Source organism: Aethina tumida, chromosome 4 (assembly GCF_024364675.1).
Source record: "Aethina tumida isolate Nest 87 chromosome 4, icAetTumi1.1, whole genome shotgun sequence".
NCBI lineage: Eukaryota > Metazoa > Arthropoda > Insecta > Coleoptera > Nitidulidae > Aethina > Aethina tumida.
In genome coordinates this window covers 5,157,737-5,174,318 of record NC_065438.1, presented here as the reverse complement: position 1 = coordinate 5,174,318, position 16,582 = coordinate 5,157,737, and the positions used below count along the sequence as shown (strand labels likewise).

Genomic DNA, 16,582 nt, shown 5'->3' with positions numbered 1-16,582 from the left:
CTGACGTACTTCATGTAAATTTCTTTTATATTTTCGTTGGGGTTGTCCAGATGATTTGGCTCCACTTTTTCAATGGTTTTGAACAGATCCTGCACCTCATCAGAGGAGATTTGCTTCAGGGTAAACATTATGACGACGTACAAGCAGGCATAGCTTAATGACTGACCAACTATTATGGGGTCTTTAATTTCGATACCCAATCGTATGACCAACAAAATAAAATTGCCAACGAAAATCAGGGCAAATAGGTAACGCCAAAATTGGTAGACCATCAAAAAGAATCGGTTGTGAAAGGGCAACTCATCTTCTCTAGCTAAACCACAACCTATTTTCAACTTCTTCAAGTATGATAAGATGGACTGCTTCTTCATTTTTAGATGTTAAGCATACAAAGTTGGGCTATTTACTGAAGAAATTTGCTGCACCTTTTAGCAAATAAACATAAATGTTTGGCAATGAATTTTTTATAGTTGTAATTTCCTTAATTATATGTCCATAATTTTATATCGAACAATTTTATAGTAATTAGGAAATCTGGAAAACAGACCTTTAAATCCCAGGACGAACTATTTCATATTTTATAACAAGTTTTTAATTTTTTGGCTTGACTTATTATTACTACATATTAAATTGCTTTATCACTACTATATGATTTACTAAACTCTGTAATTAAGAATATAGTTGACAATGATTTAACTGTGCTATTATAATTTTTAAATGAAGGAATTATAAAACAACCTATTGATTTCATTGTTGACCTTAACTTTTAACCAATTTTTTTATTATTTAATGTTTTCATAGGTTTTTAATAATTAAAGAACATTTGAATGCTGAAACTTTATTAATTAACAACTACATAACAATAATTAATACACGTGTGAGATTTATATTTACTTATAAATACTGCTCATGAAAGTCATATATGAGAATGTTGCTTTTAGTGCCTGCAAAACAAAATTTAATAAAACAATAATTATATAATTTAAAGACTTACAGCTAAAAATGATGCCAGACTTAAATCAGTAAAAGGGCCAATTGTCAAGGACAGTGGATGCTGTGATTTCTGTATTATGTTCATTAGACATTTTTGAGTTTTAATGTCGTATTCCCACCAGTTTAATTCCGTATAAATAAGTTTACCAATATTTATGCTCTGTAAGTTTATATATGAAATACAAAAATAGTTATTAAAGTTAATCTCACCTCATTAATAACTTCATCTCCATAATAGTATGAGGCCCACATCCAGTGGATGTTTATGGCAAAAAAATAGAACAGTACTAGTTTATTCCAAATAGTATCATTCTGAAACTATTAAATGAAAGACTGAAAGTTATTACGAGTTAATTTACAGACCTGATCGTCAATGCCACCAAAAACTGAAATCAATATTGTTCCCAGTTGGAAAGAAGTCAGCATAAAATCTAAAAGGATGAAGGTACTTGTCCTTTCTCGAACCATTGATACGTACCTAGAAATAAACGAAGTAAACATGGCCATATTTATGGTATTTCCATACTTACTGAATAAGATCTTTGTGGTGGACAACGAATTTGGAAAATACAATATATCTTGCCTCATCTATAGAAACGTTCTCGAGATTTTTAATGTAATTTGAATAATATTCCGAATCGGTGATGATTGTTTGTAGTACTTTTATATTGGCCAAAACGTAGGTTGATATATGTAGGACTGAAAACTTGGTGTACATCATATACAAATAGCACGTCATTAAGTAAAAGCACTGATCGAATAAAACAAACCAATAATAGTCGTCAGGATTGAAAGGGAACCATTGAAAATAGACGTACTCCTTTCTACCCTCTAATAATTTCGAATGTTCCAAGCTGAGGCAAATACAGAAAACGTACGTAAAGTAAAATATTTCCGCAGCTGTTTTATTAGTAATCACAATGTACTTCTCGAAAACCTTCTTAACCCTCGAGTTGGCGTTCTTGAGGTAATCTTGCTCCATAGTCTCAATCGACGTGAACAAATCCTGCACTTCTTTCGACAGGATTTTCCTCAGACTGAATATTGTCACCACGTACAAGCAGGAGAAGCTCAACGATTGCGCCACGACCACGGGATTGTTCATTTCGAGGTACAAACGAATGAGCAACAACGTAAAATTACCGAGATAGGCGAAGGCGAAAAAGTACCCCCAGAGAGGGTACAACTTGACAAAAATCGGATTTTTATAGGGCAATTCGTCCTGCCTGCTCAATCCACATACACATTTTACCTTGTTAAAAAACGACAAGTGGTATTTTCTGCCCATGGTTACTGCATCCGTCCACCAAAAAAAATTCTAAGCTAATGAACTGCCATTCTAAAATTGTTTTTAATTATATACCGAGGTATTTTTAAAAATTCTTCCCTCATTACATCGGTAATTATAAGGGTAAAAAATTCCGTTCCAACCATGAATATTTTATGCCATAAAAACTCCCACAACCTGCCACGATATTAATTGAGGGATTAATTTTTTAGAAATACATGATTTAAAGTTGCAGGTGCGATTTTATCTTTAATTTTAATATTCATAGAAGTTTAGGTATAAAATTTAATGTTACACCTATAAATGGTGGGGTCTTCTTATTTTCGTTTAAATTACTTTCAATACACAACAGTAGCAACACTTCACCTTTAACCATGGACACCGTTTGGAATATTAACGTTGAACAATATGAGAATAAACACCCTCATAAAAAAACTAAACAACCAAAATATACGAAATTAATCAAAGACAATCTAGAAGATGATATAAATACCAAAGAGCAACCTTTTTGCAACATTAATTTTGTCACAAGCTTGGAACAATCTGATGAACTAAGTCCTTCGGTCGATGACAATCCTCTTAATCAAGGACTTTTGGCTGATGACTCTTTCGTTGAGGAAACAAGGAAAAGTAAGTGGAAGAAGACTTTCGGCAGACTGAAGAAGTGGATGACTAAAATCAGAGGGAGTGCTAAGGAAGAAGCCAACGAGGAAGTTTTTAATGTTAATCAGAGTGGTTATTTAAATTTTGAAGATCATATGTATTCAATGGAATATAGACATTGTGTAGAATTAATGAATAATAAATAAATCAAAACAATATATGAATATTATTAATTTAACAAATTGAAGTACCTTCAGTACCTGGCAAGACATAATATGTCGTTATATAACAATTAATATATTGATAATGAACGAAAATATGACAAAGACCAATTGTATTCATTCTCATTGTTATCCTGACAAAGAAGTATGATTGGCATTCCCTGGAAATAAATGTAAATGAAAGAGATAACGCCAAAATTGATGGGTCATTAAAAAGAATAGATCGAGTAAAGGCAACCCATCTTCTCTAGCTAATCAACAACCAATTTTCAATTTCTTCAAGTACTGATTCTTCCAAGTTGTGTTATTTAGTGAGGAAATTTGCTACATCTTTTTACAAGAGACATTAATGTGTAATATGCTGAATAATCCAATAAAATGGGCTGTGAAGAGACAAAAGATAAATCAAATTGAAAAAAATATCAAAATATATCAAGGAAATATACTTTGTTCCGAATATTACTGAGTATTTATAGGGTGTATCATTAGAGTTTATATAAACTATTTTTAATTATGTTGTAATATTTTATATATCCATACTTATTAATACACTTTGAGTTACTAAAAACATGATGTTTCAAAACCTTGTTTCAACCCAATGCTAAACCAGTTGATTTTTTATGATTTTGTAAAAACACAAACATGACATATGTCATTGAAATATTACAATATTTACTAATACACAAGACAAATTAATTTCATTAACAAAGTGAATTGTACAGATTAATCATGAATACAAGAAGTGCAGTTTTGGAGGCGTTTAAAAGGATTCACAAAGTACGCAAAACTGTTTTCAAAAAGGACCCTTTTGCATTAGAAGTATCACGGGAAATGGTAAATACCGAATATCGAAAAAACAAGGACCTAAATGATGAAGTAGAAATTAGAAAACTGATAAATATGTCTGATGAGTTTGGGGAATCTGTTGTAAAAGGACTTGAACAAGCAAAACTAAATAGAATTGTCTAAATATAATAATGAATTTATTATAAATAAATCAAAGGAAAGTTTATAAACATTTATTATAAAATAACAATTAAATAAATTATAACATTAAGGTACACATAAGTAGTAATTTACGCTAATTTATGCTTTTCTGGATAACACAGGTGAAGTATTTGTTTCACTGATTTCAGTGGTGGACGTCCGTGAAATTTTTCTGACATCCATTTTAATGTTGAACTTCTTTTTAAGTTGCATGAGAATCTTCTTTTTGCAGATGAAAATTATGAAGATGAATACACCTGAAACAATTGTTGTTAATGAGTTATTATATAATTATTAAAATATTATATATACCATGACTACAAGGTAATCAAATTCAATCTTTACTACACATTTTAAAAGGTACATTGTCTAGTTTGACTGTGTCTTTTCTGATATCGGCTTGGTATTTCCCAGGTGCCACTTCTCGAGCTTGTATCACGGTCAGTCTTAGTTCTTTCTCTACGTCTAAAGAATACTTTACTAGCTCATCAATTGCAGATTCGACTTTAACGTTTTTATTTTTCTTGAACTCTTCATTAATTTTTTGTCTGGCTGCCTCCAAAGCAACGTCGTCACCACTAAATACATACTTTCTAGTGCGGTGCAATTGCTTGAAGCTTTGCAAAACACTTTTACGCAAATTTGAAGCCATAACTTTAGCTTTTATTTGAAAGTACTTAATAAAAATATTTTTGGTTATGCAACAATAAAGTGAGGTTAAGTGCTCACTTTGACATTACAGAAACCTATACGAGGGCGACATCTGGGCTTTTATATACCAGGGGCGATCAGTATATTATTCTATATTATACAGGGGCTAATCAAATAATTAATTTTCCTAACGCAACAAAAAATTACCTTGTAAACAGTTTATGAAGTCCCAGACCACTTCAATATACGTAGTGACCGGATGGACCGAAAAATCGGTGAAAGCAGACACTACTTCGAAAAGAAAGTTGCATCCCATTATAAGGCAAAGCCTCATTACCAGATACAACCTGCAACAATAAAATTATATATGATAATCTACATATTTTGAATCTGATTTTTTTTCAAACCTTTCTTTGTCAGCATTAAACGCTTTAGTCGTCTTGCGCTTCACTGAAGCGTTTGTGTCATTCATCCTGTTGATTTCGTTCTTCACTTTCAAACAGTAAAAGATCGTTTTGAAAAATAGTATGATGTTCACAACCACCAGTATGAGATTCGGAATATCCTTAAATATGATGCTTCCAAAATTGCCCTTTCCTACATTAACAAAAACGATTATTAATCAACAAAATTAACTACAATAAATAGTCCTTACTGTGGCTTTCCAAGAAGCACTTAAAGTGACCAATAAAAGGGTGGGCTGCGTAGGGCAAAACTCTGTATATATTAAACACAAATACAAATAACGTCAGTGCTAAGGGCAGCCCCCATCCATATAAACTGTAAAACAAGAATCTCTTGAGATCTTTTCTTCTTTGGCTCCTTTCCATAATAGATTTGGGAGTTCTGTAAAAAGACAAGGGTGTAAATCAATTGTATAGGTTTGTTGCGTGCTTAGAGATACTCATTCCTGGCTCAGTTCAAGCAAGATTTTAAAATGTTAATGGTGCTAACAGGAAATTGTGATAGGGTTAATATTTTAAATATAGGCTAGGCAATTTTATATGCTAAATGTAGTACGTCCTGTACTTGTTTACTTTGCTTTGTTGTCACAAGAGGATATGAACAATCTTATGTCTACTTCCATGCAATTTTTCGAAGGTAGATTTAAATATACTATCATAAGTAAACTAAGAAAAAAATAGGTGATTCTTGTGTCTTGTAGTTTGTATGCCATAAATAAGCATCTATTTTTATAATCTTGAGACACGAGTGCCATTTAATGGGTAGGATGTTTTAAATTAAAATTTCTTGTTTTGTCACATGTGTTTAATTTAAGTGTTGACTGAGTTAAGATAAAGTTATTTAAACATCAGGGACGCACTATTTCTTCACTTCATAATTGCTGTATTGTCACATAAGTACATAAGTAAATATACAAGTTTGTTTGAGTTTTCGCAAATTATAATGACAGATTTTATTTTAAATATATTTTAAATGGTGCATTATTGACAGACACAGGGTTAGTTAATAATTCGTGCATTCATTCGCAGTGTATTAAACTACTAGGTTCCATAACCATCAGTCACCAGTGTTGGTTAAGGTGCTATATCCCGAGTGGATGGACTTTTAGAAAAATTAGAACACAATGCGTATACTAAGTTTTCGAAAGCCACAAAAATGCCAAGTGCTACTAACGAAAAAAATAAACCTTTTTGTTTTATCACACACTGGTCCTTTTGATACCACCGTTATCTGATATCGACTAGAATTAAAAATGTTAATTAATTCAATTGAAAAAAATAGAGATAATTATTATCAATGTTTCAAAATCAAAATGGGAAACTGAATAGAATTAGGTAGATTACTGAATGTTTTGTGTTCAATATATTATCTTATTTTAATAATGAAGCTATGACATATTGACGAAATGTCGAATTTTTGCCCATATTCAGTCAAATATTGTTTAATTTACGTGACCTGTACAAGTTGAGATTAGATATGAACTTAATACTTACCCAAATGTTAGCCAAATGTCAATGCACAATATATTAAGCCATGTAAAGGATGATATTATCAAATACAAGTTGAAATATCCTAAAACAACATAAATCCTGTTATCCTGCATACCACGATTATGACTACATACCAATAATCCTGCAGCTAAGATTACTAACTCCATTGTCAACAGCGGCGTAGCTGTAGATCAACATACAGAACGTCATCAAGATGGAGAAACAAAAGCTGACCAAAATCTTGCCGAACACCTTCTTCACCTCATTCAACAAGAAATACACAATCATGGTCAAAATCAAAAATACACAAGACAGAATTTTAACCCATTTGGTTACTTTGAACTTCAGCATGTTCGACTCCTCGAAGCACTTGAACAACTCGAAGCCGTTCTTGCTGGACAGGAGCACGTGCTCTATGCAGTAGGTGGCTCTTAGGGAGCTTTGGGTTTCCAGTGAGTTGGTCAGGTTGGAGAAGAAGTGGAAGTTGCCCATGTCGTCGATGTCGAAGATGTACCTCTTCGGGCTCATTATGTATATTTTGGAACATTTGAAGTTGTGCAGGATGGAGAAGGGTTCTGAAAGAAAATTTCAGTGTCATTAGAATGACGCACAACAGTTTTATTGTCCCTAATCAGTACAATATTGAGGTTGATAAAAACATACTAATAATTATTCTAATATAACAGGAGTGGGTAAATTGAATAAATTGATTGGGGGCTATTAACACCAATTAAATAATAAAAGTTACAAGTGTGTTTTGCTATATATGGAATATTGATAAAAACCACAGTGGAATCTTATGGTCTTTTAATCATTTTGTGTTGCCACTTTAATGTAAACTGTCGACCTTTAAAATCCTTCAAACAATCTTCAAAACCACACAAACCCAAATATTGTTTTCTAATTTTATAAATAGAAGCTCGTAAAACTATCGGTTTCAGCAATTATTTCCTGAACAACAAAACTTTATTTTTACACTGCATTGAAAGTATTGAAAAATTTAATTTTCATCTGGGTATTAAACCAGATGGGTTTGTATTTTTTTTCTAACGGGCACACCTACACTAATTGATTGAGTTGTACAATAATTCATTTGTTATTAAAATGTGTCGACACTAGACAGGATGTCTAGTGGCAAAAGTTTCAATGGTAAATTGCGGTAACTGTACACCACAACTGCGATTATCAGAAGAAGACAATCTCAGGATTCACCAATTAGTGGTTTATTCAAAGAAAATACTAAATTTTTATTGTTCAAATCTAGTAAAAATGTAAAACGTTTTATCATTTCTGAACATCTTTTAAACAATTATTCTAATAATAGTCTTGTTAGTTTATAATGATTTTTTTTCATGGGAAAATGACTATTCAAGGTTTATCCTGTAGAATTTTATTTATTATAATTATTTCAATTTTTACTTTACTTTTGCTCAGTAAACATAAAGAATCGGAATTTCTTGTTTATTTATGTTTTGACGCCTTTAAAAATTATTTTTAGCTAAAATTTGAATAAATTTACATGAATTTATTTACCTTTACATGACGTGCTAATTTGTATTTGCCATACATTCGTATGAAAATACAGGAAATACCTAAATCACATTGACAAATCTATGTAATTGTTATTGTTGCCTTACAATTATAATTAAGCAGTTAGTTAACCTCTAGTGAGACGTAAAAGGAATTTAAAAATTATTTAATTGTTGTCGTAAATAAATTGTTGGTTAAATATAAAATTGGACACGATTCCATTTTATTGCTTATTATTTTTTATTGGAGATATTGCGTTATGCATATTTTTAGTAAAGTTTTGTAATAGGCCACGATTTGTTTACGATCTTTCGTTAATTTACGTGTTTCTAGAGACAGATTTTAGAAACGCACTTTTATCAGCGACAAAAAAATCTTGTCCATTGGAATGTCCATTAGCAAAGTGATAATTGATGATTACCTGGAATTTGGCATCGGAATCACGATAAAATACAAGACCCACTGTAATAAAGTGTTATGTTAACATAAAAACGTATTGATTACAATAGTAATAAATAAATGTTTAAATGTTGGAGCTATTTTTGTAGTATTAATAAAATAAAGCTTGTCTGACATTTATAGACAAACTTCTAATTGAGAATTTTTAATTTATTTTATCATAAATTGGATCCTTTCTAATGATTTTGTATCTCTAATCAATGGAAATCTCTAATAAAACACATCTCACTAAATATACTTATGTAAGAGTATTAACAATTCGTAGTTTAGTGACGTCATGATAATATTTTTAACTTGACTCATGTCTAGAGATACAATATCAATCGAAATGTCAGAAATTAAAACTCTTAAGACAATGGAAGTCTCTAATAAAACACTTTCCACTAAATATACTTATTTAAGAGTAACAACTAATCATAGTTTAGTGACTTCATGACAATTTTTTTAGCTTAGTTATGACTGGAGATAAAACACCAGTCAAAATGTCAGATATTAAAACTTTTAAGACAATGGAAGTCTCTAATAAAACACTTCTCACTAAATGTACTTATTTAAGAGTAACAACTAATCATAGTTTAGTGACTTCATGGTAATTTTTTAGCTTATTTATGACTGGAGATAAAACACCAGTCAAAATGTCAGAAATTAAAACTTTTAAGACAGTGGAAGTCTCTAATAAAACATTTCTCACTAAATGTACTTATTTAAGAGTAACAACTAATCATAGTTTAGTGACTTCATGGCAATTTTTTAGCTTATTTATGACTGGAGATAAAACACCAGTCAAAATGTCAGAAATTAAAACTTTTAAGACAATGGAAGTCTCTAATAAAACATTTCTCACTAAATGTACTTATTTAAGAGTAACAACTAATCATAGTTTAGTGACTTCATGGCAATTTTTTAGCTTATTTATGACTGGAGATAAAACACCAGTCAAAATGTCAGATATTAAAACTTTTAAGACAATGGAAGTCTCTAATAAAACACTTCTCACTAAATGTACTTATTTAAGAGTAACAACTAATCATAGTTTAGTGACGTCTGATAATCTTTTTAACTTAATCATGACTGGACCAGTTGAAATGTCGAAGAAAATCGAAGTCCTCAACAAAAATATTTCCCAATAATAAAATACCTCGTCGGTGTCTTTTTAAATGTGAATAAAATGTGATATTTTTATAGGATATACGTTTGGAACCTGAGAAACCGCTTCCCGTCTCTCAATCTATTAGTCACCAGTATAATTTCCATCACTGACCACATATTTTCTGTCCTTTCCACGCACACCAATTAACAGTATTTATAAATTTACTTGTAATGACTTACGAAACTGAATGAAATCTTTCCAGATTGGAGTGCGTGGGGAAATACCCCACATTATTAATGTTAGTACTGATTAATTAAAGTGATGTACGCAGCATAGATAAACGAGTTTCCGCAAAATAACTAACACAACCTTGCGTCCGCTCCATAAGCCATTATAAAGTAATTACTATAGACAACGTATAATTGGCATTCAGTCACTGATATTAATGGAAGGTAAAGGTAAATAGTTTTTTTACGATGGACTCTAGTACTTTAAGAAATCCTCTCTCTAATAATAATTGACGTATTTATATTTATGAAACGATGTGGTGATTGAACCTCACATTTATAACGAGTTCATATAAAAATTGAGTCCTAAAAATATCGAGAACATAAACAAACTATCAATGTAAACTGCAAGTTAATAAAATAACAAGAAAATTTTTACGAGTTGGATTATATAAGCAATTTAATTGATTTTTGAAATTAATGCTGGTGGGAATAATGAGTTGGTGGAAAATCCATCCTGTTGAAACAAATCATACAATCATCATTTTCCCATGAGAACAAATCTCAAAACACATGTTGAAATGTAAGACCATACATTGCTTTAATATTTCACTGTAATTATGTGTAGCAAAAATTTTTTTTTGTCGCCACATTGTATGATGCATTTAAGAAACCAAATGTACATATTTATATATTTTTTTGAATTAATTTGAACTTTAATTTTGAAGTGAATTTTTAATGATTAAATCTGTTATTTACAGGATTTGAATGTGAATAACTTCTAAATGGTTAGAGTAATTAATTAATCACAGGAGACCTTTTTTGTAGAGCATTTAATTTCCTATAAAAATATATATTGGACATTTTATAATATTTACTTATCTACGAGTTGTAACACTGTAGAACTAAAAAAGAAATTAATGTTAACTTCCTCAAACTTTGACCTCCGATATCTTCTAAACCGTAAGTGTCACGAAAAAATTGTAAGATATCTTTTTTGTAAAGCGTTCAATTTTCTACAAAAAATGCCAATAGAAATTTTCTGTACGATCAAGTATTGGCGAGATATGGGAAAATGGAAAACTGAGATGAGGAGGACCTATTAAAATTAAGAGCTTATTTTTGGAGAGCTTTTTTGACTAAAAACCAATTTTTAACTGTCAGAAATTAAAAAAAGATAATTGTTTTTGTATAGTCACAGCTTATATTTTTAATAAATTTTAATAAGTTACTATAATTATGACAACTACTGTATATTTTCTTCATAACTTTGATAACTGTATAGATAAAAATGAGTTTTCCATTAACTAGACCCACTAATTTTATCCATCACCACATTGTGTATCAAAAAAAAAAGAAAAATAAACAATCTGTGTAAATATTAGTTTCATTTTCATTTCCACTGAACTGCAATATTTTTAGTTTGTGGTTTAGGAATGAATGAAATCCTAACAAAAAATTTGTTCCATTCCAAAATCGCCGTTAGAAATTTCGCAAATATTGTTTTAACAGCTGCTAAAATAAAACGAATAACAAAAATAAATTTTGATAAAAATAATGATTGTGAATTTGCAACCTACGATAAAAATATTTAGCCTTCAAGTTCAATGAGCATCAGTGCAGATAAAAAATATGTCACTTATGGAATTTACCATAGATTTAGAAATGGTTCTTTACAGAGTAGTGCATAAAATTATAATAATGTGCGACGGGGATCTTCATTCACGTGCAACGAAAACAAAGAGTTATGTAAAAGATTGTTTGAAGATATGCCAAGGTTACATAAGAATTAACAAATTTGCCTATATATATATATGCAAACAACCATTATTTTACCATCAGTGATATTGGGAAGAACCACAATTTAAACGTGAGTCGCTTTAAAAAATTAAAAAATACCAGAATAATAAATACAATTGTTTATTTATTGACTCAAATTTTTCTTCATAATAATAACAAAGTTTAATTTAAGCTGATGTCCATTTATTTAAAATGTACAGAGAGTTGTTTATAAAAAAAACTAACTAATAGCTACTTTTCACACCAATCTGTTGGCAACAGTTTGTATTTTACGTCAAGGCTGGCAACATTTTTATTTTTAGGTTAGGTTAGGTGTAAACTACCTAAGTTTGTACACAAAGTTGTTTATAAGTTGGTAGAACTCCATAATATCGAAAATTACTAAAAATTAATAGAAAATTGGCAAAAAATCTATCTATAATAAATCAATTCAAAAATTGAGTTGTCCCAATGTTTGAAAAATTGAGATCTTCAAAGTAAAGCAATTTTTTCATCGATTTTACGTCAACAAATTTGTTTATATTCAATTGTCACTTTTATTTAATGAATGTAAGTCAATATTTACTTAATTGATAAACTGATAAACTTGACATATTTATACCAAAATTTTTTGTCGGTTTATTTTATTCAGGTTTTTTTTTAATTTAAATATTTATAGTATGCAAATCTACTTTTTTAATTAAGGTCACTCTTCTAAATTAAAGTGACAGTAAACACAAACCCGATAATTTCTAAAAAAAATAATTTATGTTCTTAATTTTAGACTTATCTATTTTTTATCGTAATTTTGTTATTTGGATTTTATTTTTCATTATTTTGATATTTTTTTCTAACACAAGTAAATGTGTTTAAACATGAATGGATATTTATATTAATATTAAATTTATTGCACATGGGATATTTTATAATAATCTATAACAATAATTAATTATTAGTATTATAGATTTGAATGCCATGCTTGTTTATTCTTTAATTTATTTCAGTTTATATTAACAATTAAATTTATTAAAATGTTAAAATCAAATTTTTATTCATGTTAAACTTTATAAAAATAATAATGAACTAAATGTTCAATAAAACAGTAAACTTTAATATAAATTATGGTTATTATTTTTTTTAAATATAAGTTAATTTCTTTTAAATGGAGATTAATATTTGAATGAAACGTTTATCACCATTCTCGTTTATATTTTAATTTATTTCAGTTCATCTTAATTAAATTTAAAAAAAAAAAATGTTAAAATATTTTTTTTATGTTTTATTTATAATTTTTCGAAAATGTTAAGTTTAAAACTATATAATAAATAATAATTTACTAAATATTTAATAAAATTGTAAACTTTAAAATATTAAAATTAATTTTTATTATTTATTTAAATATTATTATGTGAAATAATGTTATTATTATGTTTTTAAATATAAATTAATTTGTTTTAAAGATTGATTAATTTTTGAAAAACTTTTACTACCATCTTTGTTTGTTTTTTAATTTATTTCAATTCATATTAACAATTAAATTTAAAAAAATGTTAAAATCAAATTCTTTATTCATGTTTTATTTATAATTTTGTAATAATAATAATTTTCTTTAAAAATTATTAAGTTTAAAAATATATAAAAAATAATAATTTACTAAATATTCAATATTATAATAAACATAAAATTTTAAAATTATTTTTTATTATTATTTATTTAAATAACATGAGAAATATAAGTCATTATGTTTTTAAATATAAATTAATTTGCTGTAAAGGTTAATTAATTTTGGAAACTTAAACTTTTACCATCTTTTTTGCTTATTCTTTAATTTATTTTAAAGAAAAAAATGTTACAATCAATTTTTTTTTTCATGTTTTATTTGTAACTATTCAAAATTATTAATTTTAAAACAATATAAAAAATAATAATTTACTAAATATTCAATAAAATAGTAAATATACAATTTTAAAATTAATTGTTATTATTATTTATTTAAATATCATGGAAAATTATGGTTATAATGTTTTTTAAATTTTAATTTGTTTTAAATATTGATTAATTTTTGAAACTTAAACTTTTACTACCTTTTTTATTTGTTTTTTAAGTTATAGATGAACTATCTTAACAATTAAATTTAAAAAAATGTTATAATCAAATTTTTTTTCATGTTTTATTTATAATTTTCCAAATTATTAAGTTCAAAACTATTTAAAAATTAATAATTTAGTAAATATTGAATAAAATAGTAAAATTCATTATTATAAAATTAATTGTTATTATTATTTATATAAAAATAACATGAAAATTTTGGTCATTATGTTTTTATATATAAATTAATTTGTTTTAAATTAAAAAATAGTCAATTTTTTCATGTTTTATTTATTTTTCCAAATTATTATCTTTAAAACAATATAAAAATAATAATTTACTAAATATTCAATAAAATAGTAAAATTCAATATTGTTAAGTTAATTGTTATTATTATTTATTCAAATATTATGAGAAAATTTGGTCATTATGTTTTTTGAAATTTGAAAATGATTTTGATTTAAATATTGATAAATATTGGAAACTAAACTTTTACCACCTGTCTTGTTTATTTTTCAATTTATCAATTAATAATAATATTATCCTCCTAACAATTAGATTAACAATAAAAAATGATATAATTCATGTGTTATTTTTAAATTTTTCAAATTATTCCAAAGTTTGAAACAATATAAAAAATAATATTCAATAAAATAGTATAATTCAGTGATTTAAAATTAATTGACAGCATTAACAATGAATATTCTTATAAATTTGTGTTGAATATAATTATGTATTAAATTTTAAATAATTAAATTTGTTTTTACAAGAAATTCAAATTTTTAGGAACCAACTGATAACAAAAAATTAATTGGTTAATTGCATTTTAATTTAAAAACTCTCACTAAACTGTACAATTTAATATTAATTTCAACAAATAAACAATTTAGACAAAATCAAAAGTAATTAATTACCTTCTGGTTCTGCAATTTTACTATTAAAACTCAAATCCAACCCGTGGGTGTATGTATTTCTGCACTTCTTCCCACCGATAAAGCTCTGCCCATCCGGGCAACATTTGTGTATGCAACGACTCTCCGTACAAATATTTTCATCCTCGACGCACACCCTTAGAACATAGTCGTCCATGGTGGTTTCATCCAGACAATAGGTACCCTTCATAAATCTATTGTTCCCTTTTCTAACGTGCACGTCATCTTCTTCCAAGACGAAATCGTCTGTGGAATTCAGACGGTGGTCCACTATCAAATCACACGAGGGTAGTCCAATTTTGATAAATTTGCCCGCTTGTATATAGGTGATGTTGGTCTTTTCGCAGCCATGAGTAATCGGGTTGTATTGGTGAAAGTGGGGGCAACATTTCGGAAAATAATCGGGTATTGTCTCGACCAAATTTACGTCCTCCCCTAAAGATGAGAACACCGCAAATTCCTCCTCCTTCGAAGACTTCCTGTTCACTTCCGTGCAATATCCTTTGGTCCCGTTTTTGGTGGACAAAAAATCAGCCCTGTCGTTGACAAATTGCAACCTCCCCATCAGCCCATCACTGGTGCACTTGTATGTGCCGTTCTTGACCATGTACTGGTCCTTGCCGCAGCACTTGTCGAAGTCGGCACCGTAGCCATCGACATTGTTCACTAATAACGCCAATAAACCGGTAACAACAAACAGTAACATTGTCAAGGCTTTCACTCGGAGCCGAGTGGCATAATCACATCTCGGACTCGGGCCTCACTACAACCGTGCTAGACCGAGTGTTCTTCGAAAGGCGACTGACATCCGGCGTGTTGTGTTGCGTGCTTTAGGTCAGCGTTTATAACCCAAGAAGCGAAGGTGGAGGGACCGGTCGCCAGGGAGTCGCACGCCCTTTAGGATGGGCGACAACCGTTGTTTGTTGGAATACGTTTATTTAATAAATGTCCGCCACTATGACTCACTCAATAAATTTTTTTACTGGGTACTTTTTAAAAAATAAACAGTACGAACCGTCTCTTATCAACAGGTTATCACAGTAAATCAATTTGATAACGTCATTTACAAGTGACTAGATATATACATTTTTGTACAATTATTAATAAATTACATGAGTAATTGCAAATTCAATTGCGATTGAATAACGTAAGTATTTTTAGAATGATGAACTATTTCCTGTTTTCCCACAAATAAATAAAAAAAAATAACATGCCTCATTAAAATTATTATTTCTTTATTTATCCACAATTAAATGTTATTAAAAAATATCATGTGTAAATGTGATCCATTATAAAAGAGAACTCCTCCATAAAATTTGTATTTTTTGTCCCATTTTAACAAACTTAATAATTGATCAAAGCATGTCAAGTTCATGAGGGGTATCTCGCTTTCAAATGGGCCACACTGTATATATATTTTTAAAATGTATATATGAAAATTGGTGACTTGAACAAGTAACTGTATAGAAATTAAATATTAAATGTGTGTTTTAATCATTAGTTATACCATACAAGGTAAAGAATTAAAGATACTCATTAATTGTTTTCCTAAAAATAAATAAAAAAAATTACATGTGTTATAAAAAATTTATCACATATGTATTTTGTTTACTAGTATTTAATTAAAACTTAATAGAAAATAACTGCTTTATTAAAAACAAAATAATAACTCCAAATTTTATATATGTATATATAGGGTGGACTAAAAATGTCAACTATTGTTTTCTTAACTTTCGACACTAAAAAATTGGTTCCTAGACACCTTTAAAAAATGCTGTC

General features: G+C 28.6%; 2 protein-coding genes across 3 annotated transcripts; both read right to left on the bottom strand.

The window, feature by feature from the left end:
* Nucleotides 1-822: 822 nt before the first annotated feature.
* Nucleotides 823-3,091, bottom strand: LOC126265334 (odorant receptor 30a-like). Its single transcript, XM_049966414.1, has 5 exons — nucleotides 1,524-3,091; nucleotides 1,357-1,471; nucleotides 1,204-1,305; nucleotides 995-1,153; nucleotides 823-944 (listed from the first exon to the last, which is right to left on the bottom strand). Exons 1-5 carry the CDS (start codon nucleotides 2,279-2,281, stop codon nucleotides 891-893), a joined length of 1,188 nt encoding a protein of 395 aa, XP_049822371.1. The 5' UTR covers nucleotides 2,282-3,091; the 3' UTR covers nucleotides 823-890.
* A 1,018-nt stretch (nucleotides 3,092-4,109) lies between these two features.
* LOC109606110 (G-protein coupled receptor Mth2) lies at nucleotides 4,110-15,613 on the bottom strand. Of its 2 annotated transcripts, XM_020022683.2 has the most exons (8): nucleotides 14,786-15,613; nucleotides 6,833-7,273; nucleotides 6,702-6,780; nucleotides 6,395-6,448; nucleotides 5,399-5,589; nucleotides 5,151-5,340; nucleotides 4,951-5,090; nucleotides 4,110-4,349 (listed from the first exon to the last, which is right to left on the bottom strand). In XM_020022683.2, the coding sequence occupies exons 1-8, from the start codon at nucleotides 15,507-15,509 to the stop codon at nucleotides 4,192-4,194; spliced, it is 1,977 nt and encodes a 658-aa protein (XP_019878242.1). In that variant the 5' UTR covers nucleotides 15,510-15,613; the 3' UTR covers nucleotides 4,110-4,191. The 2 variants fall into 2 exon arrangements, with proteins under 2 accessions (XP_019878242.1, XP_019878243.1); XM_020022684.2 differs by lacking the exon at nucleotides 6,395-6,448.
* Nucleotides 15,614-16,582: the final 969 nt, after the last annotated feature.

Bases quoted from the DNA above. Each gene is read 5' to 3' on its own strand.
- LOC109606110 (XM_020022683.2), bottom strand. From the start codon at position 15,509: ATGTTACTGTTTGTTGTTACCGGTTTATTGGCGTTATTAGTGAACAAT. The intron at 5,341-5,398 runs GTAAGGACTATT...TTGTTAATGTAG, and splicing joins GTGCTTCTTGGAAAGCCACA to GAAAGGGCAATTTTGGAAGC. The intron at 4,350-4,950 runs GTAATTTTTTGT...CAATTGTTTCAG, and splicing joins CTTCATAAACTGTTTACAAG to GTGTATTCATCTTCATAATT.
- LOC126265334 (XM_049966414.1), bottom strand. From the start codon at position 2,281: ATGGGCAGAAAATACCACTTGTCGTTTTTTAACAAGGTAAAATGTGTA. The intron at 1,472-1,523 runs GTAAGTATGGAA...GTTTATTTCTAG, and splicing joins CACCACAAAGATCTTATTCA to GTACGTATCAATGGTTCGAG. The intron at 945-994 runs GTAAGTCTTTAA...TTTGTTTTGCAG, and splicing joins GTCTGGCATCATTTTTAGCT to GCACTAAAAGCAACATTCTC.